This window comes from Mauremys mutica, chromosome 4 (assembly GCF_020497125.1).
Source record: "Mauremys mutica isolate MM-2020 ecotype Southern chromosome 4, ASM2049712v1, whole genome shotgun sequence".
Taxonomy (NCBI): Eukaryota; Metazoa; Chordata; order Testudines; family Geoemydidae; genus Mauremys; species Mauremys mutica.
Window position 1 is genome coordinate 152,145,867 of NC_059075.1, and position 25,340 is coordinate 152,171,206.

A 25,340-nucleotide genomic window follows, 5' to 3' on the forward strand; every position below is an offset into this window, starting at 1 on the left:
TAGTCAGTGGGACACCATTTTATAATGCTGTGTAGGGGCCCCATAAATCCTAAGGATCGTCCTGTCTGTGTGCACACAACATCTGTTACAGCCAGGAAGCTGGTGGGTTTTGTTGTTACTTTGTTTAGATCTGAGACTGCCTCTTGGGACAAAATCTTTCACAGGAAATGAGGACGTACCAGAGAAAGTGGGACCCTTTTTAGCAGACAATACATCTGGCTGCCCGAGCCCCACCCCATTTCTCCTGAGCACGAATTGCTTCTCAGGGCAAAGACCTTCTCCCCTAGCTCTGTTCCAGCCCCCAGGCAGTTTTGCTCAGCTGCTGAGGAGGCAGGATGGGGAAGAAGGTGCGGGATCACCTCGTGGACACCCTAGAAGAGCTGGGGCAGGACCAGTTTAAGAGGTTCAAGACCAAGCTGAACGTGTTCCCAGTGAAAGAGGGATACAGCAACATCCCCCGGGGCCGGCTGGAAAAAGCTGATATCCTGGATGTGTGCGACATGCTGATCAGCTACTATCAGGAGGACTATGTGGTGGAGGTGACAGTGGAGCTCCTGACAGACATCCTGGAGAGGGACCTGGCAGACAGACTCCACAAGGCAACAAGGCCTGGTAAGGATCGAGACAGGGTGAGATCGTTAACGAGGACAATGATACTGAGCTCCTTTGTAAAGTGCTTTGAGATCTATGGAAAACACCTGCCCCCCAGATTTATACCAAGGTTCACACCACGAAGTGGCCAGCAGCAGCCTTTTGGCACTGTGCAGGGCTGCAGGCAAGCAGGGAGGGGAGCTGCTTACAGAGGGGAGGAGGTTATAAGAGGCAAGGGAATGCTTTGCCTCCCCCTGGGTCTTAGTGCCCAGCTTTCCACTCTCCCTATCCCTGTTCTGACCCTTCCTGCAGGTTTCCACCGCCAGCTGCTGCAGCCTGGCGATTCTTCCTCCGGAGGGAGGGGATCTGTTCACTCAAAAGTGAAAAAGCCTCCAGCCTGGCTGACCTATTAGCACACCACTGAAACGGTTAAAGAGCCATTCAAGTGGTAATGAAGCATTTTCCAACCCCCGGCCTATATACCATCAGTTTCTGAATGTACTGACAAAAACGGTTGTGCATGACTGTAATATTTATTCAGAACGTGTTAGTCTACAGGACCTTAGTTTAAAATTGGCTTTAAAGATGTTTCATTCGTATGTGGCTGAAGTTTATAAAATCACAGCTCTAAAATATCCTTGCACAGATTTTTAGATGCACAATCTGAGCATTCATCTTTAGCCTTAAATGCTTGGTTCTTGAGACATATAATTTTTTAAATGAATCCTTCAAAAGACCACCCTTATCTAAATTACCCATTTTAATTTTAATTACTATAGTACAAAAAACTTGCTTTCTAAGTCTTCCTGTCCTTTCTGTCCTTCCCTGGAATCTTTCTCCCTTCACCCACTGTTGAAGAGCCCTTAAAGGGACAACACCCCTTTTCTTCCAGATAGCTGGACAAACGAGTTTCCCTTACTTTACTTCTGACTATTAGATGAATTAGTTTTAAGCAAACCCTCCAGCAAATCAGTACCTTAGTAAGATACAAAGTCTTTTGTTATGCCTAAAATCTTTGGAAACGTATTTAAAAAAAAAACAAAAAACCTAGGAGTCCTGTGGCACCTTAAAGACTAAGGCCTTGTCTACACTTGCAGCTGTAGAGCGCCTGGAGTTAAACCAGCCCTCAGAGACAGCAGCAGGGAAAGCGCTGCCATGCATTCACACTCAGCTGCCACCGCAGTGGCATGGCCACGTTCGCGGCTCTTGCAGTGGCATTCGGAGCAGTGCATTATGGGCAGCTATCCCACAGAGCACCTCTTCCCATTCTGATGCTGAGGCTTGTGGGAAGGGGAGGGTGGGCCCGGGGCATCCTGGGTCCTGTCCCAGTGCCCCGTCGTGCATCACTTTGCATCCCAGCAGTCCGTTCGCTTCCATCCACATTTGGCACCGTCTTTCAACGGTTTATGTACAGCGCACTCTGTCTTCCCTTTCGGTCTGCGGGAATGGATCCTGAAATGCTGAGGAATATGCTGATGGGTCTTGTCAGCACATCACGAATGGCAGTCAAGTTACTCCTTAAAACTACAAAGTGACAGTGAGGAAGACTGATGATGATATCAACACACAACGCATACAACACGAGATTGCTTATAGCATTCATGGACATGCTGACCACCGTGGAACGCTGCTTTTGGGCTAGTGAAACAAGCACCGAGTGGTGGGATCACATCTTCATGCAAGTCTGGGATGACGAGCAGTGGCTGCAGAACTTACAGATGAGGAAAGGAACTTTCATGGGACTGTGCGCTGAGCTCTCCCCCACCCTGTGGCACAAGGACACGAGATTGAGAGCTCCCTGCTGGTGGAGAAGCGGGTGGCTATTGCAATCTGGAAGCTGGCTACTTCAGACGCCTACTGATCACTCACTAACCAGTTCAGAGTGGGCAAGTCGACCGATGGACTCATGTTGATGCAAGTGTGCAGGGCCATTAATCGCACCCTGCTCAGAAGAACCGTGGCTCTGGGCAATGTGCACGACATTGTGGATGGCTTTGCACAGATGGGTTTCCCTAACTGCGGAGGGGCGATAGATGGGACGCATATTCCCATTCTGGCACCAGACCACCTAGCCTCTGAGTACATAAATCGGAAGGGCTATTTCTCAATGGTTCTCCAGGTGCCTGTGGATCACGGTGGGTGTTTCATGGACATTAACTCAGGCTGGTCTGGAAAGGTGCATGATGCACACATCTTTCAGAACACAGGCATGTTCAGGAAGCTGCAAGCCAGCACTTTCTTCCCGGACCAGAAGATCTCCATAGGGAAGTCAAAATGCCCATTGATCCAAGAACAGACCTTAGGGGAACACAATTATTTACCTCTTTCCATTCTGAAAGCTGACCATTTATTCCTACCCTACATTTCCTATCTTTTAACCAGTTACTGATCCATGAGAAGACTTTCCCTCTTATCCCATGACTGGTTACTTTGCTTAAGAGCCTTTGGTGAGGGAACTTTTCAAAGGCTCTCTGAAAAATTAAGTATACTATATCCACTGGATCCTCCTTGTCCACATGCTTGTTGACCCCCCTCAAAGAATTCTAGTAGATTGGTGAGGCATGATTTCCTTTTACAAAAACCATGTTGACTCTTCCCCAACAAATTATGTTCATCTATGGGTCTGACAATTCTGTTCTTTACTATCATTTCAACCAGTTTGCCCAGTACTGAAGTAAGGCTTCCTGGCCTGTAATTGGCATCACATTAGCTATCCTCCAGTCATTTGGTATTACGGAGGTACCACTGAGTCTGTCCCTGATCTCTCCTTCCTACTTATGTGCAGGATGTTAGCTAGAAAAAGGAGCTTTACCCCATCTAAGAGGAAGTGACAGAAACACTAAGAGTTTGTAGGATGGTCTCTCTCTTCTACCACCTACTGTATCACTCTTTCTTTATGTGTACAGCCTCTATTCGGTCTGTCTCCCATCCCTGCAGCACAACACACAAATACTGTCCCATCAACCTTTTCACAGAAGGAGTAACAAATATACATGATCACAAAAGACCAGGTTTCTATTTTGAAAATCTGTTGTCCAAACACTAGCTGTCTGTCTCCTCCTCTCTCTGCACAACGTAACATCACTCGCAGTTAAGAGGGAGACGGTGCGGGATCACCTCGTAAACACCCTAGAAGAGCTGGGGCAGGACCAGTTTAAGAAGTTCAAGACCAAGCTGAACATGTTCCCAATGGAAGAGGGTTATAGCAACATCCCCCGGGGCCGGCTGGAAAAAGATGAAGTCCTGGATGCGTGCGACAGGCTGATCAGCTACTTTGGGGAGGACTATGCGGTGAAGGTGACTGTGGCGGTCCTGACAGACATCAATATGTGGGACCTGGCAGACAGACTCTGCAAGGCAACAGGGACTGGTAAGGATCAGGACAGGGAGAGAGCATTAACGGGGATAATAATACTGACCCTTCTTTGTAAAGTGCTTTGAGCTCTATGGATAACAATGCATGGGTCATGTGGGGTCACCTGCCCCCCAAATTTCACCAGGGTTCACACCAGAATGTGGCCAGCAGCAGCCTTTTGGCACTGTGCAGGCAGGAAGGGAGGGGAGCTGCTTCCAGAAGGGAGGGGGGAGGAAAGGAAGACCTGGCAGTGGCTTTCCATAGCTCAACCCGTTCTCCTCCCCTTTCATCCCCACACCCCAGGGCTGGAAGCAGCTCCCCTCTCTTCCTGCCAACACAGTGCCAAAATGCAGCTAATGCCTTCAGGCGGCTGCTGACCACCCACAGAACCCAGCCGCCTCCTGTCCCCCGGCTGCAGTATGGTCAGGGGCAGGAAGGGGTTAAGCCCTAAGGTGACCTTGGGCACTGGAGACCCAGGAAAAAGGGGCTAGGCATGGGGGCAGGGGGCACACAGGGACATGTGCCACTGTTGTGTGCACCCTCCTCCTGCCCCCTGATTTCTGTGAACACCAAGCTGCTCTGCTTGGCCTGGGAGGGGGAGGCGGGAGAGGCAGTGGGGATGGAATAGGGCAGGGGGAAGAAACAGAGGAAGGGGAATGGGGGTGGAGTGGGGTAGAGGGGATGGGATAGGGCAGGGGGCAGTGAGGAGAGGAAGGGGGAGGGGATAGGGGAATGAGGGGGAAGTGGGCGCCGGACATGCGGCATCCTCTCTGCAGCAGAAGTACCCCCAGCAGGAGGACAGCCACAGCAGCACCATGAGGCACCAGACTGATGGCATCACTCCAGCTGCTGATGCTGGAGTAGCTGCAGCTCCTGCACTCAGGTCAGTGCAGCAGTAGCTGGGGTTCCCCCGTTAAGCCAGCATCCCCCAGGTACTACTCTAGGTGGGGGGAGAGCCAGTGAGCCAAGGGAACTGACTTCAGTGTGCATGCCTGCTGCCCCCACCCCAATATAGCAGTCAAACTGTGCCTGCTAGGGATTCACCTGCCCCGGGGCCCCCATCGGCTCTCACTGACCTTTAGTCTGCGTTTAAATCCACACCCCACACCCCGGTCATAAGAACAACCATAGTGGGTCAGACCCATGGTCCATCTAGCCCACTGTTCTGTCTTCTGACAGTGGCCAATGCCAGGTGCTTCAGAGGGAATGAACAGAACAGATAATCATCAAGTGATCCATCCCTTGTCGCCCATTCCCAGCTACTGGCGAACAGAGACTAGGGACAGTCAGAGCGTGGTGTCACATCCCAGCCCATCCTGGCTAATAGCCATTAATGGACCCATTCTCCAGGGCCTTATCTAGTTCTGTTTTGAACCCCATTATAATTTTGGCCTTCACAACATAACTTGACAAAGAGGTCCACAGGTTGACTGTGTGTTGTGTGAAGAAATACTTCCTTTTGTTTGTTTTAAACCTGCTGCCTAGTAATTTCATTGTGTGTCCCCTGGTTCTTGTGTTATGTGAAGGAGTAAATAGTGCATAAGGAAGTGTTTTCTCCCCACCAGTCAAGAATTTATAGACCTCTATCATATCCCCCCTTAGTCATCTCTTTTCCAAGTTCAAAAGTCAGTCTTTTCAATTTCTCCTCATATAGAAGCTGTTCCCATACTCCTAATAATTTTTGTTGCCCTTTTCTATACCTTTTCTAATTCCAGTATATCTTCTTTGAGATGGAGCAACCAGGACTGCACAGGGTATTTAAGATGCGGACATACCATAGATTTATATAGTGGCATTATGATATTTTCAGTCTGGTTATCTAGCCCTTTCCTCATGGTTCTTAACATTCTTTTAATTTTTTTGATTGCCACTGCACATTGAGTGAACATTTTCAGACAACTATCCATAACGACTACACAAACTCTTTCTTGAGTGGTCACAGCTCATTTAGACCCCATCAGTTTTTACGTGTAGTTGAGATCATGTTTTCCAATGTGCCTTACTTTGCATTTATCAACATTGAATTTCATCTGCCATTTTATTGATCAGTCACCCAGTTTGGGGAGATCCCTTTGTAACTCTGCCCTGTCAGCTTTGGATTTAACTATCTTGAGTAGTTTTCTATAGTTTGAAAATTTTGCTCCCTCTCTGTTTTCCCCCTTTTTCCAGATCATTTATGAATATGTTGAATAGGATTGGTCCGAGTACAGATCTCAGGGGAACACCACTATTTACCTCTTTCCATTCTGAAAACTGACCATTTATTCCTACCCTTTGTTTCCTCTCTTTTAACCAGTTACTGATCCATGAGAAGACCTTCCCTCTTATCCCATGACAGTTTATTTTGCTTAAGAGCCTTTAGTGAGGGACCTTTTCAAAGGCTCTCTGAAAAATTCAGTATACTATATCCACTGGATCCTCCTTGTCCATATGCTTGTTGACCCCCCTCAAAGAATTCTAGTAGATTGGTGAGGCATGATTTCCCTTTTACAAAAACTATGTTGACTTTTCCCCCACTAAATTATGTTCATCTATGGTCTGACAATTCTGTTCTTTACTATCATTTCAACCAGTTTGCCCAGTACTGAAGTAAGGCTTCCTGGCCTGTAATGTCCAGGATCACCTCTGGAGCCCTTTTTAAAAATTGGCATCGCATTAGCTATCCTCCAGTCATTTGGTATTACGGAGGTACCACTGAGTCTGTCCCTGATCTCGCCTTCCTACTTATGTGCAGGATGTTAGCTAGAAAAAGGAGCTTTACCCCATCTAAGAGGAAGTGACAGAAACACTAAGAGTTTGTAGGATGGTCTCTCTCTTCTACCACCTACTGTATCGCTTTCGCTTTATGTGTGCAGCCTCTATTCTGTCTGTTTCTAACACTCCCTCCCTGCAGCACAACACACAAATACTGTCCCATCAACCTTTTCACAGAAGGAGTAACAAATATACATGATCCACAAAAGACCAGGTTTCTATTTTGAAAATCTGTTGTCCAAACACTAGCTGTCTGTCTCCTCCTCTCTCTCTACAACTTAACGTCACACACAGTTAGAGGTGGGCGGGGGGCATCTTATATTATTCAGGGGAGATTTTTTGGAAACAAATCTTCCATTTTCTCTATCAATTTTTAAATTTTGTTTCTTCTAAGTGCTTGAAATATGCTTTCACTTTCAAGCAGAATCACTTCTATGTCCCTGCCTGAACTTGCTGGAAGGTTCTGCAGTTTGTTAGCTTTGTAGCTGATTTCCCCTCACTGCTACTTGTCCTGTGGAATGAGGGCCAAACTTTATGCTGGTTCAAACATGCACAGCTCCACAGACCTTCACTGGAACTGCACCAGTTTACCCCAGCTGAGAAACTGGCCCACGGTTTCTTTTGTTTAGAAATCTAGGGCCAGATTCTCAGCTGGTGTAATTCAGCATAGCTCCATGGAGTTACACCAGTTTATACCCAGGGAGGATGACGCCTAATTGCTTATTAACTGGTCCTCGCCAGGGCTTAAATTCAGTCAGAGCCCACCACAGCAGAGCTCTGGTAAATATTTTCAAACCCACAGGAGCCCCAATCTGAGAATGTAAACCCTGGTCTGTGCACAACATTATATGGAATATAAAGAACTCAGTCCAAGTGCACCGTGATCAGACTGAAAAAGAGGAGAGAACAAAACACCGTTACATTGCTGGCATTAAACGCAGATGGGTAGGAAAAAATGCTGGGAGGCTGAGCAGCGCTATGAGATATTAAAGCAACAGGCAATGAGCTGAAAGTTTAACTCTTATCCCCACTAAAGAGCTGAGGGTGAATCTGTCTTATTCACTGTTTCCCTGAATCCCGTTTGTTTCCTGTCCCTCGTTCTCTCTTTCATATCTTGGGGTATCTCTGAGGGTTAGGGTGACCAGACAGCAAGTGTGAAAAATCGGGACAGGGAGTGGGGGGGTAATAGGAGGCTATATAAGAAAAAGACCCAAAAATCGGGACTGTCCCTATAAAATCAGGACATCTGGTCACCCTACTGTGGCTATATCTATTTACACTGCAGTCAGGGGAGGTGTAATTGCTAATATGCATAGACATACCCAAGCTAGCTTTAATCTAGTTACCTCAAGTACTGATAGCAATGCAGCTGCAGTACTTCGACACAGCATTGAAACCAGGGGCTCCCTTAGGGGAGCATGGAGGAATGTTGGGGGGCCAAGTGGCAGGGCCTGGGCCAGTCGCTATGGGGGTGCGGGGAGAGAGCTTCATGCTTCCAGTTCCTCTCTGCCCCCAGCCTTGCTCCTCTTAGAACCCCGTTGAGTCCCCCCCAGTCCTGCTCTGCTTCCAGGCCTGGGCTAGCCCCCGTGTGGGGGATGGTGAAGGAGTGCCACGCTTCCAGCCCAGCTCCGCCCCCAGACCCAGCTCCATTCCATCCCCAGTTCTGCCCCCAGCTCCGCCTTCATCACCCCAAGCTCTGCTGCTGACGAACCCTTGGCTGTGCAGTAATGGAGGGGAGGCAGGGACCAATTCCATTACTGCTAAGGGGTGGGGGGCGGGGGGGACGAAAACATTTGTGCACCACTGCTTCAGATGCTCTCTGTCCCTGAGCTCTCTCCTACTTGTGTAGAGGAAACTAGCTAGCAAAAGGAGCTTTATCCTATCTAAGCGGAAGTGTCTCTATTTCTCTCTGGATCGCTCTCTGCTTCTCTGTCATGGTCTCTCATTCTGTGTGTGCGCGTTTGTGTGTCAGTCTCTCTCTCTCTCTCTGTCTGTCCCTCCTAGTCTGTGTGTCTCTCTTTCTATCTCTTGGGAAGGGAGGGCTCACTTGGAGACACTGTCCCCTAGCAGTCAGTGCTGACCCCACTGCCCCTGTGAGGTGCTAGAGAACAACGTGGGTGACTCAGACACTCACTGACTCTCTCTCTCTCCTCTGCAGGATCTGGGGGCAAGGGGCAGAAACCAGGAGCATCCAGTGATGCCATAAGAGGAGAAGGTGAGTCCCCAAGCAGTCTGAGGGGTGTTTGGAAGTGTGGTCTCACTGCAGAGTGACCTGACCCTCCTGAAATCTGCCCCCTCCCAACCAGAGCTACCTCCCAGCTCCTGGGACCAACTTTCCACCCTACCTGATCATCACCAAGCCATCCAGAGCCCAGCCCTGCCACCTCCTGCCATTCTAGTGCATTGATTTTCAACCTTTTCTTACCCAGGGAGCCCTAAACTTAAATAGACAAACCTACAGACCTGGGGCAACTTTGGCGGGGACATGCGGGGTCACATGCCCTCCCCCCAGATTTCTGCTTTCCATTTGGCCCTGCTCCCTGAAGTGCTGATGTGGCAGGGCAGAGCAGTGATGTGTCTCCTTGGCTAGCTGCTGCCTGCTCATGAAGTCAGCGGCTTTGAGGCAGCCCCTTCTGATGGCAGGAGGAGGTCACTCTTCTGCAGGGACACTGCAATTTTCGGTTGTGCCCCCCAACCCAGACAGGACAGGTGGCCCTCAGAGGTGAGTGAAGAGTTCCTTTTCTTTCCCCATCTCTGTACCCTATTCTCACACCCTATATGATCTGGGTAGATGGCTTCTACCCCTTAGTCCTTCACGTTCTTCTTTAAAGCTGATCCACAAAATGAATTGTCTGAAGCCCTTTTTGCTTTCTTTAAAACAGGTACAAGGAGTCTGAATGGGTTTATATTTCATGAGGTTAGTTTTCTTGATTATTTTTTGCATTAGGAACTCCAGCCCTGTCTATCCTGCAAGATGCTGTGGTGACTGGGGAACTAATGAAATGACGGCATGTAACGAGATACCACCGTGATGGGCATGGTATTAGAATAGAATAAAATAGGTTTGTAATTTGGTAAATGAAAGAGAAGCAGCTAGAGTATGAACAGGATTGATTCCGGGTTTTTATAGACCTAGAGAAGGCAGACCAGAAGGATGCTCACACCAATGCTGCAGAAATATGGAGCGTCTGAGGATTTAATAACGCTGGTGAATGCCCTACATAGATCACCTAAAGCAATGAGCTGGACATGTTTTGGAACAACAAACGGACTTGGACTGCACCGGGGTTGGCCCTCAGTCCACTGCTGCTTATCATACTGATGGGCTACATCAGCAGGAAGATCTCACTGGAACAAACCGAGAAGCTGCCATATGCAGATGACATACCAGTAAGACCCAGAGGAAGTAGAAAACCAGAGGTGTGACCAGCTAAGCTGTTACTGGATGAAAATAAGCATGACTGAAGCAGAGGTCATGTGCGTCAGTAGAGGCAAGGAAGCTGGATATGGAGACTAATGGAATGAGACTAAACCAGACTGATCGACTCAAGTACCTTCGCAACAAGGTGCAGAATAACATGTCAGGCATTGTGTCAGGTAAGCATATGCCACTGAGACTAAAAGCCCTGCTGGACAGAACAGCGGTGCGCTCCGCAATGCTGCAGAAGAATAGGCAGTAAAGAGATGGCAGGTTCAGTGCCTAAAGGTGTTCATGATTAAACGTCTTTGCACTATAAAATGAGGTCTACAAAGAGACAGATTCTGAAATGAAAGCATTGGGATAGAAGTAGAAGTTTGTGATGTGGCAGACAAAATCCAGGGGGCACGACTTCACTGGTTCGGACACATACAGAGGATGAAGAGGACCTGATGAAGCTAACACCCAGGAGAAGATTCTGTTAGAATTCATTGAGGACAAATGTGGACAAGAATGATCCACTGGATATAGTGGATATAGTGTACTTGGATGTCCAGAAAGCCTTTGATAGAGTCTGTGATTTTGCAGTCCATATATTTTATGGAAATATGCTTATGAATGTGAATATGATGCAACTGGAATATGCTTTATGCAAAAGGTCTTTTGTATGGTGTCATTGGAAAGCTTGTAATCTACTAAGTGTGTTCATCTTATTTATTTGCATGGATTAGTTCTATGTCTGGAGTTAGGAGAATAAGATATAAACTTGTATCACTGATGTAAACTATTAAGTGGAAGCCATTAAAGGTCCTTCAGAAATCAATGAACTGTGAATGGCTCTATATTCTTTGTGAGGGTCAGCCCAGGAGGAATGGAGACTAGAGGTCTCAGAGACATGTGACCATGTCACATGACCCTGGAATCCATCTTAATCCTTGTACTTTTCCATGGAGGAGGCAGGGGTGGGACAAGCACAGACAAAAGGTTCCGGCCTTGTACTAAAGATATAAAAGGGGGTGTAGCAAGACAAAGGGGGATGCCAGTCATGAGAAACCCCCTGCTTACCACCTGAGATGTCTGCTGGAATTAACAAGGACTGTACCAGGGGAAAGGATTGGGCCCAGACTAGGAAGGAGTCTAGTCTGTGAAAGAAGCTTATTGGAACGTCTTTGAGGGTGAAATATTACCTGTAATCAGTTTCTTAATTTATTAGGTTTAGACTTGCGAAATTTGTTTTATTTTGCTTTTGTGACTTACTTTGTTCTGTCTGTTATTACCTGAAACCACTTAAATCCTACTTTTTATACTTAATAAAATCACTTTTGTTTATTAATAAACCCAGAGTAAGTGATTAATACCTGGGTGAGCAAACAGCTGTGTATATCTCTCTATCCGTGTTATAAGGGGCAGACAATTTATGAATTTACCCTGTATAAGAATTATACAGGGTAAAACAGATTTATTTAGGGTTCAGGCTCCCAGAAAGGCTGAACACTGGATGCTGGGAAAGCCCCTGTTAACTGAGAAACCCCTGGGCTGAGTGAATCTCATTTTCAGTGAACTTCAGAGAAGCTTGGCCCAACCTCTGTGTCTGTGCTGGAACCGACTGGAGGGTCTAACTCAGCAAGACAGGAGGGGAGGGGCACCTGTTCTGGCAGGAAAGTTGTTCTCAGTGGTTTCCCGGCACATCGAGTGACAGTCCCAAGAGGAGTCTCTGTGACCAAACCCATCACAGGGTGCCTCACTAACAGCTCATAAATGAAGTAAACAGTCATGGGATAAGAAGGAAGGTCCTCTCATGGATCAGTAACACGTTAAAAGACAGGAACAAAGGGTAGGAATTAAGGTCAGTTTTCATAGTGGAGACATCTAAGGACCAGGGTCCCAAAAGGATCTGTACTGGGATCAGTGCTGTTCAACATATTCATAAGTGATCTGGAAAAAGGGATAAACAGTGAGGGAGCAAAATTTGCAGACAATACAGAATTACTCAAGATACTTAAGTCCAAACCTGACTATGAAGAGTTACAAAGTTACAAACTAAACTGGTGACTGGGCAACAAAATGAAAAATGAAATTCAATTTGATAAATGCAAAGTAATGGAAAACACATACAAAATGATGGGCTCTAAATTAGCTGTTACCACTCAAGAAAAAGATCTTGGAGTCATTGTGGATAGTTCTCTGAAAACATCCACTCAGTGTGCAGTGGCAGTCAAAAAAGCGAACAGAATGTTAGGAATGATTAGGAAAGAGATTGATGATAAGACAGAAAATATCACAATGCCACTATATAAATCCATGGTATGCCATACTTTTAATATTGAATGCAGTTCAGTTGCCCTATCTCAAAAGATAAATATGTGAATTGGAAAAAATAAAGAGAAGGGCAACTAAAATGATTAGGGATGTGGAATAACTTCCATACAAAGAGAAGTCTGGAACTAATTTGCAAACTTGACACTATCAGTCTGGGTCTGAATAGAGACTGGGCGTGGCTGGCTCACTACAAAAAGTAATTTCCCCCTTTTTGGTAGTCAGATCTTCTCTTCAACTGTTGGGAGTGGGCCACATCCACCCTAATTGAATTGGCCTTGTTAGCACTGGTCCTCCACTTGGTAAGGTAACGCCCATCTTTTCATGTGTTAGTATATTTATACCTGCCTACTGTAATTTCCACTCCATGTATCTGATGAAGTGTGTTCCAGCCCACGAAAGCTTATGCCCAAATAAATTTGTTAGTCTTTAAGATGCCACAAGACTCCTTGTTGTTTTTTTGTTGATACAGACTCACATGGCTACCCCTCTGAAACCTTTCACCATACAAAGAGAGGGTTAAAGGACTTAGCCTGTTCGTCTACCAAAAGGAGGCTGCCAGACAATTCTCCAATACCAAATTCTACAGGCCACTTTCCTCAGATTCCACTGAGGAATATACTAAGAAACCACCATCTACTCAGCACACTCCCTACACTAACACAGGAACAAATCAACATACCCTTAGAGCCCCGACCGGGGCTATTCTATCTACTACCCAAGATCCACAAACCTGGAAATCCTGGACGCCCCATCATCTCGGGCATTGGCACTCTCACTGAAGGACTGTCTGGATATGTGGACTCTCTATTCAGACCCTACACCACCAGCACTCCCAGCTATCTCCGTGACATGACTGATTTCCTGAGAAAACTACAATGCATTGGTGATCTTCCAGAAAACACCATCCTAGCCACCATGGATGTGGAGGCTCTCTACACAAACACACAGATGGAATACAAGCTGTCAGGAACAGTATCCCTGATGATGACACAGCACAACTGGTTGCTGAGCTCTGTGACTTTATCCTCACGCACAATTATTTCAAATTTGGTGACAATATATACCTCCAGACCAGTGGTACCGCTGTGGGCACCCGCATGGCCCCACAATATGCAAACATTTTTATGGCTGACCTGGAACAACGCTTCCTCAGCTCTCGTCCACTCATGCCCCTTCTCTACCTACGCTACATTGATGACATCTTCATCATCTGGACCCATGGGAAGGAGACTCTGGAAGAATTCCACCATGATTTCAACAGCTTCCACCCCACCATCAACCTCAGCCTGGACCAATCTACCCAGGAGATCCACTTCCTAGACACCACAGTACAAATAAATGACAGTCATGTTAACACCACCCTATACCGAAAACCTACCGACCACTATGCCTACCTTCATGCCTCTAGCTTCCATCCCGGACACACCACATGATCCATATTCTACAACCAAGCACTGAGGTACAACCGCATTTGCTCCAACCCCTCAGATAGATACCAACACCTACAAGATCTTCACCAAGCATTCTCAAAACTACAATACCCACACCAGGAAATAAGGAAACAAATCAACAGAACCAGACGTGTACCCAGAAGCCTCCTGCTTCAAGACAAGCCCAAGAAAGAAACCAACAGAACTCCACTGGCCACCACCTACAGTCCTCAGCTTAAACCTCTCCAATGCATCATCAGTGATCAACAACCCATCCTGGATAACGACCCCTCGCTTTCACAGGCCTTGGGAAGCAGGCCAGTCCTCACCCACAGATAACCCACCAATCTTAAGCATATTCTCACCAGCAACCACACACCGCACCATAGCAACTCTAACTCAGGAACCAATCCATGTCACAAACCTCGATACCAACTCTGTCCACATATTTACACCAGCGACACCATCCCAGGACCTAACCAGATCAGCTACATCACTGGTTCATTCACCTGCATGTCCACCAATGTTATATATGCCATCATGTGCCAGCAATGCCCCTCTGCTATGTACATTGGCCAAACTGGACAGTCCCTACGTAAAAGGATAAGTGGACACGAATCAGATATTAGGAATGGCAATATACAAAAACCTGTAGGGGAACATTTCAACCTTCCTGGCCACACAATAGCAGATTTTAAGATAGCCATCTTACAGCAAAAAAAAAACAAAAAAACGTCAGGACCAGACTTCAAAGAGAAACTGCTGAGCTTCAGTTCATTTGCAAATTTGACACCATCAGCTCAGGATTAAACAAAGACTGTGAATGGCTAGACAACTACAAAAGCAGTTTCTCCTCCCTTGGTTTTCACACCTCAACTGCTAGAAGAGGGCCTCATCCTCCCTGATTGAACTAACCTCGTTATCTCCACACTGATTCTGGCCTGCATATTTATACCTGCCTCTGGAAATTTCCATTACATGCTTCTGACAAAGTGGGTATTCACCCACGAAAGCTTATGCTCCAATACATCTGTTAGTCTATAAGGTGCCACATGACTCTTTGTTGCTTCTTACAGATCCAGACTATCACGGCTACCCCTCTGATACTGTTCGTCTTAGAAAATCGACAACTAAGGGGGGGGGGGATGTGCTAGAGGTCTGTAAAACCATGAGTGGTGTGGAAAAAGTGAATAGGGAAGTGCTATTTTCTCCTTCTCATTACACAAGAACCTGGGGTCACCTAATGACATGAACAGGCAGCAAGTTTAAAAGAAACAGAAGAAAGTATTTCTTCACACAACACACAGTCAGTCTGTGGAACTCATTGCCAGGGGATGTTGTGAAGGTCGGAAGTATAACTGGATTCAAAAAAGAGTGAAGTTGATGGAGTATATGTCCATCAATGGCCATTAGCCAAGATGGTCAGGGTCACAACCACATGCCCTGCATGTCCCTAAACCTCTGACTGGGACAGGATAATGGGATAGATCACAGGATAATTGTTCATTCCCTCTGACACATTTGGCACTGGCCACTATTGGAAGACAGGATACTGGGCTAGATGAACCATTGGTCTGACCCAGGACTGGCCACTCTTATGAAAGAAAAGCTGAAGAAGCAATGGATGGATTTAATCAATGAAGATGGTAAGCAGGTTCACCATAGTGCTGCTTGACAAAGATGGTGCATGCTTGCACTATTTTGACCCCGATGATGGATAAGGGGAATAAGAATAGAATAGAATTAGAGTAGAACTAGAATAGAATAGCACCGCAAGAGGCAAGACAGAATTTAATAGAGGAAGGAATTTTCAAACTGTTTGAAATAATTTGTTCCTGGCTGTTTTTGTTAATCCCTATTTAACTTCAATGTCTAATAAACAGTTGACAGAAAGGAAGCCGTTGTGAAAGATTCAAACACCCATGCTCACAGCACACTTTCACTAAGATCACCCAGGTTTCACCAGCACAAAGAATGATTGCATGGGAGGAAAACAAGTTACGTTTGGGATGTGTTAGATGGAATATTTTCCCCTGTAGGAGGAGGAGAGGGGTGCATCAGAGAAGATTCCACTGCAGACCAAGGAAGAAAGGACAAATGCAAGTTATGTCCAACAGAGGAGGTATCTGTCTATTTATCTTTATCCCTAGGTTCATCTACATCCATCCACCCCTAATCTCTGCCTATCCATGTATCCATTACTCCTTCTATATAATCCCCACAGTCCTTCTGGCCATGCTGCTAATCACGTGCTCCCCCAAACTAGGATATCTCGGGAACACCCCAGAGGAGTGACTGACCATGGGGCTGGAATCCAGCTGATCACAGAGTCCCCCTTGCCAGCCACACTGCCAGGGTCCCAGGCCACGGAAACAGTCGCATGCGAACATTTGGCCACAGCTGCCCAGTTTCCTCCTTTTCCAGTGGGAAATCCCCAGTGGAACTGCGTTAACATCTGTTTCTGTGTTAGGATCCGACAGACGAAATATGCCCTGAGACTGTTCGGGACCCAGCTGGGAATGAGGAGACGTACAGGTGAGAACAGGGCTGGGAGTTCGGTGTCACCCCCTCTGCAGCAGTCCGTGTCTGGGAGCACAAGCCAACTCCTATCACACATGCGAAGTGCCCCATGGGCATGGGCTCCATGTAAATAAATACAGCCAGTACAATAGACTGAGCAAAGCACTACGGAGTGTGTAGATGAGGGTGCTCCTGCACTGGAGGGGACCTGACTAGTTTACTGGGACAGAAACTTGAGGTCATATTGCCAGCCCATAACACAGGGCTGTACCCACCCAGACAGTGCCAGGGTGGGGTTGAGAGCCTTCACTTGTTACAGGAGGAACCATTGAATTCTACTAATGACGCTGGGAGGGGAGTGAGATCTAGCAGGTTAGTGAGAGTGGGAGTGGGGGGGGGGAGAAGAGTCAGAACACTAGGGTTCAATTCTTGGCTCTGGAAAAGCAGTGGAGTCTAGCAGTCAGAGCAGGAGGGCTGGGGGACATACACAGCTTTGACACTGAGTAGCTGTGTGGCTGTGGTGACAAGTCATTTCCCCGCTCTGGCCCTCGGTTTCCCATCTGCAAAATGGGAGTAATTTTACTTCCCTACCAAGATTTATGATGCTTAATTTGTTAACAGCTATAAAGCCCATAAATCCTTCAATGGTGGGTGCTAGGCAGGAGAGAGGGGTATTACTAATTTCACCCATTTCCCTTTCAGTTAGAAAGTCTGGGATAAATAGACATGATGCCTCCTGTTTTAGCTGGGTGGGGTCCGTCTAGCACTGTTTCTCTCTGTTCTGCCCTCTCCCGTTCTCCCCGTGCCATGCAGGGTTCACCTCCCTGGGGCAGGCTTGTTCCGTTGCTCTGAAACCAAACTGGGGTTCGAGGTGAGGGCAGCCGTGACCGTCCAATACAGATACGACTCCTGGTCTGAGCATCTGAGAGAACAGAGCACCCCTGAATGGTCAGTGGCCGGTCCTTTGTTCAACATCCAGGCAGAACCAGCCATGGCTGTGGCAGCCGTTCACCTCCCGCACTTCCTGTGCCTGGCAGGTACGGTAGCTAAGAGCAATAAGTGGGTTCAAAGCCCTGACTGAGAGCATGGAGCTGGGACCCCACTGTCCCCAATGTGCATGCTGCAGTCTCAGACCACTGATTTACTGATTTTAATGTAGTAGCTCCCAGAGATCTTGGTCGGGATCCGGGCCCTGTGGTGCTGAGCACTGAACAGACACACAGTCCCTGCAGACACAATCACTAAAGCAGCTGGGCCAGTTAACCTTGTGTAGAGGGACATGATTTATATTTTTAATTAGGTCAGAGCAACAAAGTTAGTGCTCTCGGCCTGTCCCCTCAGCGCACGACAAGCTGCCCATTGCTAACAGGTCGGCAGTTTAATGGTCACTATCTCGAACCAGGGGTTGCTAGAGTGAGAAGAGTGAGCTGCCATGACTTGAGCTAAAGAGGCAGGCTCTGCCCTTGGATCTGTAGTCGACTCATACACTCTTTGGATGGGGCACAGAGGAGGAAGCATAACCCACACTGACCAGTGGCTCTGTGTGCATGGAGTTAGGATGTACAGTAAGGCCAGTCTTGTTTCTGCCCATTGCTCATCTGGTCACTCACACATGCAGTTGCCACTTTGCATGGCCAAGCTTTTACCGCAGTTTGAAAATCTGTCCCTTACACTGTGGGCTGTAGGTTTCAGAGTCAACGCTCCCTTGAGGTGAATGGGGGCAGTTGGCACCTTTCCAGTGGCCAAGATTTTCAGAAATGTATGTCTAAAGTTAGATTCCTAATTCCATGTTTAGGCACCTAAATAAGTGGCCCCCTTTTCAAAGGGCTGAGCGCATTGACTTCCTTGGGAGTTGCATGTTTGGAAATCAGACTGCTGATTTAGGTTCCTTAAATTGAACTGGGGATGTGCTGTGTGGAACTGGGCATTGCCTGGCTTTTGTAAATTTCTCTCTGCAGTAAAGCACTGAGACGTTAACTGAACATCTCCTACTTTTCTAACATTCCCAACACAGGCTCCAAGGCCATGGGGAGGAGGCATCTGTGCTCTGCGTCTGCCACCTTTAGTGCTCCCTGACAATGTTTTTTGTAAGTGAATAAACCCAAACATTGAAAATGAAGGGAATCACAAGGTGAAAGAAACAACCTTCACAACCCAGTGTCTCTGCTATACATAGGGAGACCAGGCAGCAAGTGTGAAAATTGGAACGGGGGGGGGGGGGGGGGGGAAGAGGAGCCTATCTAAGACAAAGCCCCAAATATCGGGACCGTCCCTATAAAATCAGGACATCTGGTCACCCTAGCTATACACAAGTAAACATCATTAGCCTTCTCTTTTCTGTTCAGCAGTTCTGCTTTATCCCCATTTTACAGGTGGGAAACTGAGGCTCAGAGGCTCAGCTACATCCTGGCTGTGGAAGAAACTTTTTTCTGAACTTTGGTTTATTGCAGGACCATGAAAATGATTGTAATCTCAGTTACTGACATTCTGTGCCACTGATCACTGAAAGGGGAATATATTTGTTAACAACTCGAAGGGGGCATTTGTTCAGCTCTCTGAAGAGTACTGTTTTTTTGTCTTCTAGTCCCATTGCATGGGAAAGAATTACATGGGGCTACATTGTAAAATAGTTTTCTTCAGATGAAGCCTATTATATCCTGCAGCTGTGACACCAGCTAATGGACTAGATGCATTTATAAAATAAGATCTTTCCAGATATGTCATACTTAGTTTAAAAAGGTTGTTAACAGGGGGCAAAGTTAAGGGTGATTGGCTGCTGATCACTCAGACTGTGCTCATTTAACGACCTGTGTGGAAGAATGGGGTGTTAAAGCTGGTGTCAGGACTGTGTATCACATTAGCTTGTGATTTCCATTGATTTATGTTTGGGTGGATTTGTGGAGTGTTTAATGGTGAACGGCATTGTGAATGGTATGTAATCACAATAATTCTCTGTATCCACGGACAGGGGGACAGGCTGACATTTCTCAGATGCGAATCGCCCATTTCACTGATGTGGGGATGACCCTGGAGGAACCAACGGGGGTGAGGCCGTTCCACGCTGTGCTGGAGAACCCCAGCTTCTCCCTGTATGGAGTTATTTTTATCTGTTCTAGATTCCTGCCAATTCCAGTCCACTCCCTGGTGCTGATCTACCAGGCACTCTGGGCTGCAGACACAACCCTCCACCTCTACCTGATCCCCAATGATCATTCGCTAGAAAAGGTAAATGAGAACCTGTAACAGCACTGGGGTGAGCCAGGCTCACCAGCCACCACAGAGCAGAGAGGAAGGGAAATCTCAGGGCAGGGCGGGGGGCTGTTGTGAGAGAACTGAGCCCCCAGTGCTGGGTGAGGCAGGAGTACAATCTGGTGTAATAAACCTGCTGTGGAACGGTCACAGTCCGTCAGAGTGCAGGGCGGTGCACCGCTGCAGTTAACCTTCTAAACCAACTCAGTGCCTTGGCCGTTTGGGCTCCTCATTCCCTCCCTTTGTCCTTGCTCGTTTGTCAAGGGATCTTTCTCCTGGTATTAATCCCTCCCTCACTATATATGTGAGCCTGTCATAAATATAAAGGGAAGGGTAACAACCTTTCTGAATACAGTACTATAAAGTTCCTCCTTGCCTGAGGCACAAAATCCTCTTACCTATAAAGGGTTAAGAAGCTCAAGTACCTGGCTGGCACCTGACCCAAAGGACCAATAAGGGGACAAGATACTTTCAAATGGGTGGGGGAGGCTTTGTCTGTCTGTTGTGTGTGCTTGCTAGACACAGATCAAGAAAGCAAGCAATCCAACTCGAGTAGAATTAGTAAGTACTAGCAAGGGAAGGTGTTAGCTTACTTTTGTTTTGGCTTGTGATTTTCTCTGTGCTGAGAGGGAAGTGTATTCCTGGTTTTCTTTTTGTAACTTTAAAGTTTTGCCCAGAGGGAAATCCTCTGTGTTTTGAATCTGATTGCCCTGTGAGATTAGCTTCCATTCTAATTTTACAGAGGTGCTTCTTTTACCGTTTTTCTTTTTAATAAAGTTCTGGGTTTTTTTTTTAATCTGATTGGTTTTTTTAGTGTCCTAAAAAACCCCAAGGTTGGTCTGTGCTCATCTTGTTTATTCTCAAGCCTCTCCAGGAAAGGGGGTGTAGGGCTTGGGGGGATATTAGAGGTGGAGTAGGAACTCCAAGTGGTCCTTTCCCTGAGCTTTGTCTAATCACTTGGTGGTGGCAGCGTTTACCTAATCCAAGGTACAAGGGAGAATTTGTGCCTTGGGTAGTTTTTAACCTAAGCTGGTAGAAATAAGCTTACGGGGTCTTTCATGTGGGTCACCACATCTGTATCCTAGAGTTCAGAGTTGGGAGGGAACCCTGACAGAGCCCCTGAGCATTCACTCCTCAGGAGCATTTTTCTTTAACCCCTTTATATGCCCTATGTGAGCCTTTATATTCTGATTCTGTCTGTCAGGCCCCCATCCCCATTTCTAGGAGAAAGTTCTTCTTTCAGCCGTAGATTATTGAATGTAAACACACCAAAACAAAACATGGACAGTGACATGACCGTACAACGGGTCCCATTTATCCCCCGTACCTGTAAGTGCCCACTTCTTTCTTCCTCACCCCTCTGTTTACAGTCATTGGTAATCAAGGCTTCTGAGTGCCTAAAAATCCCTTTTGAAAATGAGGGTTGGGCTCCTAAACCATGGCAGTGCTGAGCGGAACAACACCTAAATACCTTTACACATCTGGGCCTTGTCCTGGAGTCCTAGAGTTCAGTCACCTCCTCTCTCAGGGCTGCCGTGCAATGAGAACTGGAGCAGATCTAATCAGAAAATGTTTTCTTTTGTTTTGGGGGAAATTTTGACTTGTTTGCAAAAAACAAACAACAAAAGGTGTTTTTTTTCCCCCATTTTTGGCAACTAGAAAACATTTGGCTGAACAAAATGCAGTTTTCTGACCCAAAATAATCAATTTTTTTAAACAAAGCAGGTGTGTTTTATGACTTTCATATAGTTGAAAACCCAATTTTCTGTCAAAAATAGTGGCTGCTGAGGGAATCAGCTCTCAACTGGTCTGGTGCCTTCTTTCGTCAGTTACTCCAGCTATGACCCCCCCCCTCTCTCTCTCTCTCCACAACTCATGACTCGACCCTCTGACCAGGTCACTATATTGTCCTCCCCTTTGGGGTAAGCAAGTCTCTCTAGAACAGCTGGCTGGCTGGCATCTCCAACGCTCCTGTGCCATTCCGCAGGGGGTGGTAGGGGAACCTAGGCCCACCCTCTATGCTGGATTCCAGCCCAGGGACCCTATAACCCAGAGGTGCCAACTTTCAAATGTGCCGGGGGGGGGGGGGGGGATGCAACACCCCACTCAGGCCCCAGCCCCACTCCACTCCTTCCCTCAAGGCCCCGCCTCTTCCCACTCCAGCCCCACTCCATATTGCCCCCTCCCCCAAGCACAGTCACCCTTGCTTCTACCCCTCCACTCCCAATGCCTCTGGCATGTCATGGAACAGCTGATCGCATTGAGTGGGAGGGGGAGGCGCTGATCAGCAAGGCTGCCAGTGGGCGGTGGCTGCTGGCGAGTGCTGGCGCTCACCATTTGTTCCTATGGGTGCTCCAGCCCCGGAGTACCCTGGAGTCGGCACCTATGCTATAACCAATAGCAATGCTCTGCACAGTCTTACCCCTTGCTGCTGTTTTCCTGGACTTCTTCTGAGCTAGCCCTCTCAGGCTTCCCTTCCCACACAACTCCTCTGGGATTGACTCTTCTTCCAGGGCTAGAACCCTGGGGCTCATTCTCCCTCTTGGGGTTTTTTCCTCACCTTCTCTCTGCTCCCAAAGGGTGACTGCAGACTCTCCCTGCAGCCCCTTTCTGCTACAATCTTCCTGGCTCTATAACATAGCCTACTCCTGCCCAGCTCGGCTTCTTGTTCAGTTAGGTCTGGCTCTCCCTCCAGCTACCGTCGGGGATCCTAACTGGCCTCTCAGGCCCACATTAACCCCTTCAGGGCCTGGGGTGGGTGGATACATGCCCCATCACTGGGGGAGGCCAGGGTTGAGGATTCTCTTCCAGAACTGATGGTTCTTGAATTTTTTCAGGCAATCGAAGAACATGAGAAGCACCGGTCATTTTTTGTGGACAAATCTCCTCAAACCAACGGGCCCCTGTACTTTGGCACTGATTATACGGTGTGCTGCTCTCCAGAGGCAGACATAACACCCAAAGTAGGTGACATGACAAAGGCTGTGTCTTAGAAATGCTGCAGCGGTGCTGCTGTAGCGCTTCAGTGTAGATACTGCAGTGTTGGGAGATTACTTAATCCACCTCCCCGAGAAGTGTTTGGTAGGTCAATGGAGGAATTCTTCTCTCAACCTAGCACTGCCTACACTGGGAGTTAGTTCATCTTAACTACATTGCTCAGGGGGGTGGATTTTTCACACCCTGAGTGACATAGTTGGCTTGAGCTAACTTTTTAGCATAGACCTAACCTTATTTATTCTGAGTTTCATGAAACATTTGTCCAGCTAGGAACTACCTCAGTGCAGGTGTGATCTAATTAACCACAAAAAATGTGAGCCCCAAATGACACTCCCGGCACATCCACCCAGTTGATGCCACATGGTCACCCTTCTCCAAATGACCCTGAGTGGCAGCCTAAGGAGAGAGATCCCATCCGAAAGAGCCAGGACCAAACGACGCAGTATGGTGGTGGTGGTGGGGAAATCAGTATGGTGGGATGGCCCACACGTAAGGGGAAAAGTTGAAAATCTTTGGACAAACAGATGGAAAAGGGCAGAGCTGAGTGGCTGTGAAATTACCATGAGCCTCCCCAGAGGCAGCTGCATTTCAGTGCTGAGTGAGTGATCCCCGCTCAGTTTGGGATTAAAGCTCTAAATGCAGTGATAGATATCATTCATAATCATAAACACCTAATTAAGACAATAAAGCAGTCCTGGTGTGTCCGGCTGGCCCACTGATTAGGACCCACGTGTGTCATTCATTCCTACTGGTTCGGGTGGGGTCACCCCTGACGCAACTCCTTGTCTCTGCCTCAGAAACTGACATTTTCCTATACAAGCTGGGGGAATCGCCAGCCCTACATTGAAGTTTACATCGAGGAGATGAACAGGAGTGTGCAGCTCAGCATGGCAGAGACTGCGTCTGCCGAACCTCGCTGGGAGGCCACATTAAGACCAGGTGGGACACTATTCTTCTATGGTAAAGCTCCATAAAACCCACTCAGAGTTCCTGGTAATAAGGTTCAAAGCCCAGTTACAGCATTTCATGAAGAGTGTATTGAACCAGCTGCCACTACTCTGTCACCCAACTCTCTGGACCGTGATAATCCAGAGCCTAAATGTCTCTTATGGAGCTTTTATTACCAGCCCACAAAGCACTAGGGCTGTGCAGGCTGATCCTGATTTCATGAAGGGCTTTCAGGATGCCTGAAACCTTTGTAAGATCGGGGGCTCTGCTAACCAGAAACTTTAGCCCCGTGGAGCTCTACAGCCTCCAGGACTGAAGCAAGTTCCTGCAGAACTCCTAAACTTCACAAGAGTGAAGCTGCAAATGGAGCTGAGTGACTATTTGATAAGTTTGATGACCAAACAAACAAAATTGGGTTTATTTTGAATCCCCCCCCCCGTTTTTTTTTAAACCAAAAACAATTTGCCAAAATTAACCTGCAGTCACAAATCATTTCAGAGACCCAAAGAGTGCATTTCCCAGTGACCTTTCCATTCAGCAGAAAGGTTTTTGCCCAGCTGCTGTTGCAAGGGAGATGCTCTCCTGTGTGGTGCAGGTGCTTTGTACAGCTCAGCAGCTCCAAACTGTGGAAGTCTGAAACTTTCTGCGGTGCTGAGAGTTCTGCAGGAGCGGAGCTTGAGGGCAAGTCTACGCTACATTGGCTGTAGCACTTTGATGAAGACGACCTGAGCTAATGGGAGAGAGCTCTCCCCTCAGCTTAGTTACTCCACCTCCCCGAGAGGCGGTAGCTATGTCCCTGGGAGAAGCTCTCCCACCAACATAGTATTGTCCACACAAGGGGTTATGGTCAGTATAACTACATTGCTCAGGATGTGGATTTTTCTTACCTCTGAGCAACACAGTTATACCAAGTGGGTAGTGTAGACTTGGCCGCAGTCAGTGCAAATGAGGGATGTGTTACTGGTGTCCAGAAAAATTGGGGCTGCCCTGCAATGCATTGCCTGAACAGCTGTCTTTGGGAACGGCCCTGGGAAACATCCGTGTGTGGGCTGCAGGGAGCTGTGTCTCTCTCTCAAGAGTGAGCCATGCAAATCGTAGAAAGAATTGTCTAACCCCGCTTCACTGGAGACTTTAACAAAGCCCTTTGAGGCAGAGACTGTCTTTTTGTTCTGTGTTTGTACACAATGGAGTCCTGGTCCCTGACCAGACTCCTAGGCACTACCATAATACATCTAATGAAGAGTTATCACAATTTAGATCATTAATAAAAATCTGACAATATGCTACAATTTGGTATCTATTAAAGTGCTACTATAGTTGCGGTACAATGGGTTTCACATGTCATTACGAAAACAACATACCATGGGGCTGAGTGGTGGTAAAGACAGCCATCAAAGGTAGCATTTACAGGACCATCAGAGATCAGTGGGGACACTTATGTATTCACCTTTGTTCCTGACAGCAGGTACAGTTGAGACTGTTTTATGGTTGTTGCATTTGGTTTTGGTTGTTGTTTTCTTGAAAAAGTCAAAAGAAAAAGGAGACTTTAAAAAAAATGAGCCAGCATAGCGGGCACTCATTTGATGCCAGATCAGTGTGTGTATTCTTACATTTTCATTCCTGGGTATTCTGGGAGATGAGGCGAGACCCAGTGCAACTGTCCATCTAAGATCCATGCTGGATCAGCCCATGGGCCTGTGAAGTTCAGTATCAGGCCTGGTCTACACTAGGCGTTTAAATCGGTTTTAGGAGCCTAAAA

General features: G+C 47.2%; 1 protein-coding gene across 3 annotated transcripts in view; it reads left to right on the forward strand.

The window, feature by feature from the left end:
- Nucleotides 1-335: 335 nt before the first annotated feature.
- LOC123368353 (apoptosis-associated speck-like protein containing a CARD) overlaps nucleotides 336-25,340 on the forward strand; it is a 31,887-nt gene continuing 6,882 nt past the window's right edge. The window contains exons 1-4 of one of the 3 annotated variants that reach the window (XM_045013111.1): nucleotides 17,356-17,424; nucleotides 19,356-19,612; nucleotides 22,474-22,599; nucleotides 23,431-23,572. In XM_045013111.1, coding sequence (XP_044869046.1) covers nucleotides 17,379-17,424; nucleotides 19,356-19,612; nucleotides 22,474-22,599; nucleotides 23,431-23,572 — 571 coding nt within the window. In that variant the 5' untranslated portion in view covers nucleotides 17,356-17,378. Of the gene's footprint in view, nucleotides 540-3,888; nucleotides 3,962-8,781; nucleotides 8,916-15,909; nucleotides 15,991-17,355; nucleotides 17,425-19,355; nucleotides 19,613-22,473; nucleotides 22,600-23,430; nucleotides 23,573-25,340 lie in introns of those variants that run through there. The other 2 variants (XM_045013112.1, XR_006578745.1) reach the window with 2 other exon arrangements.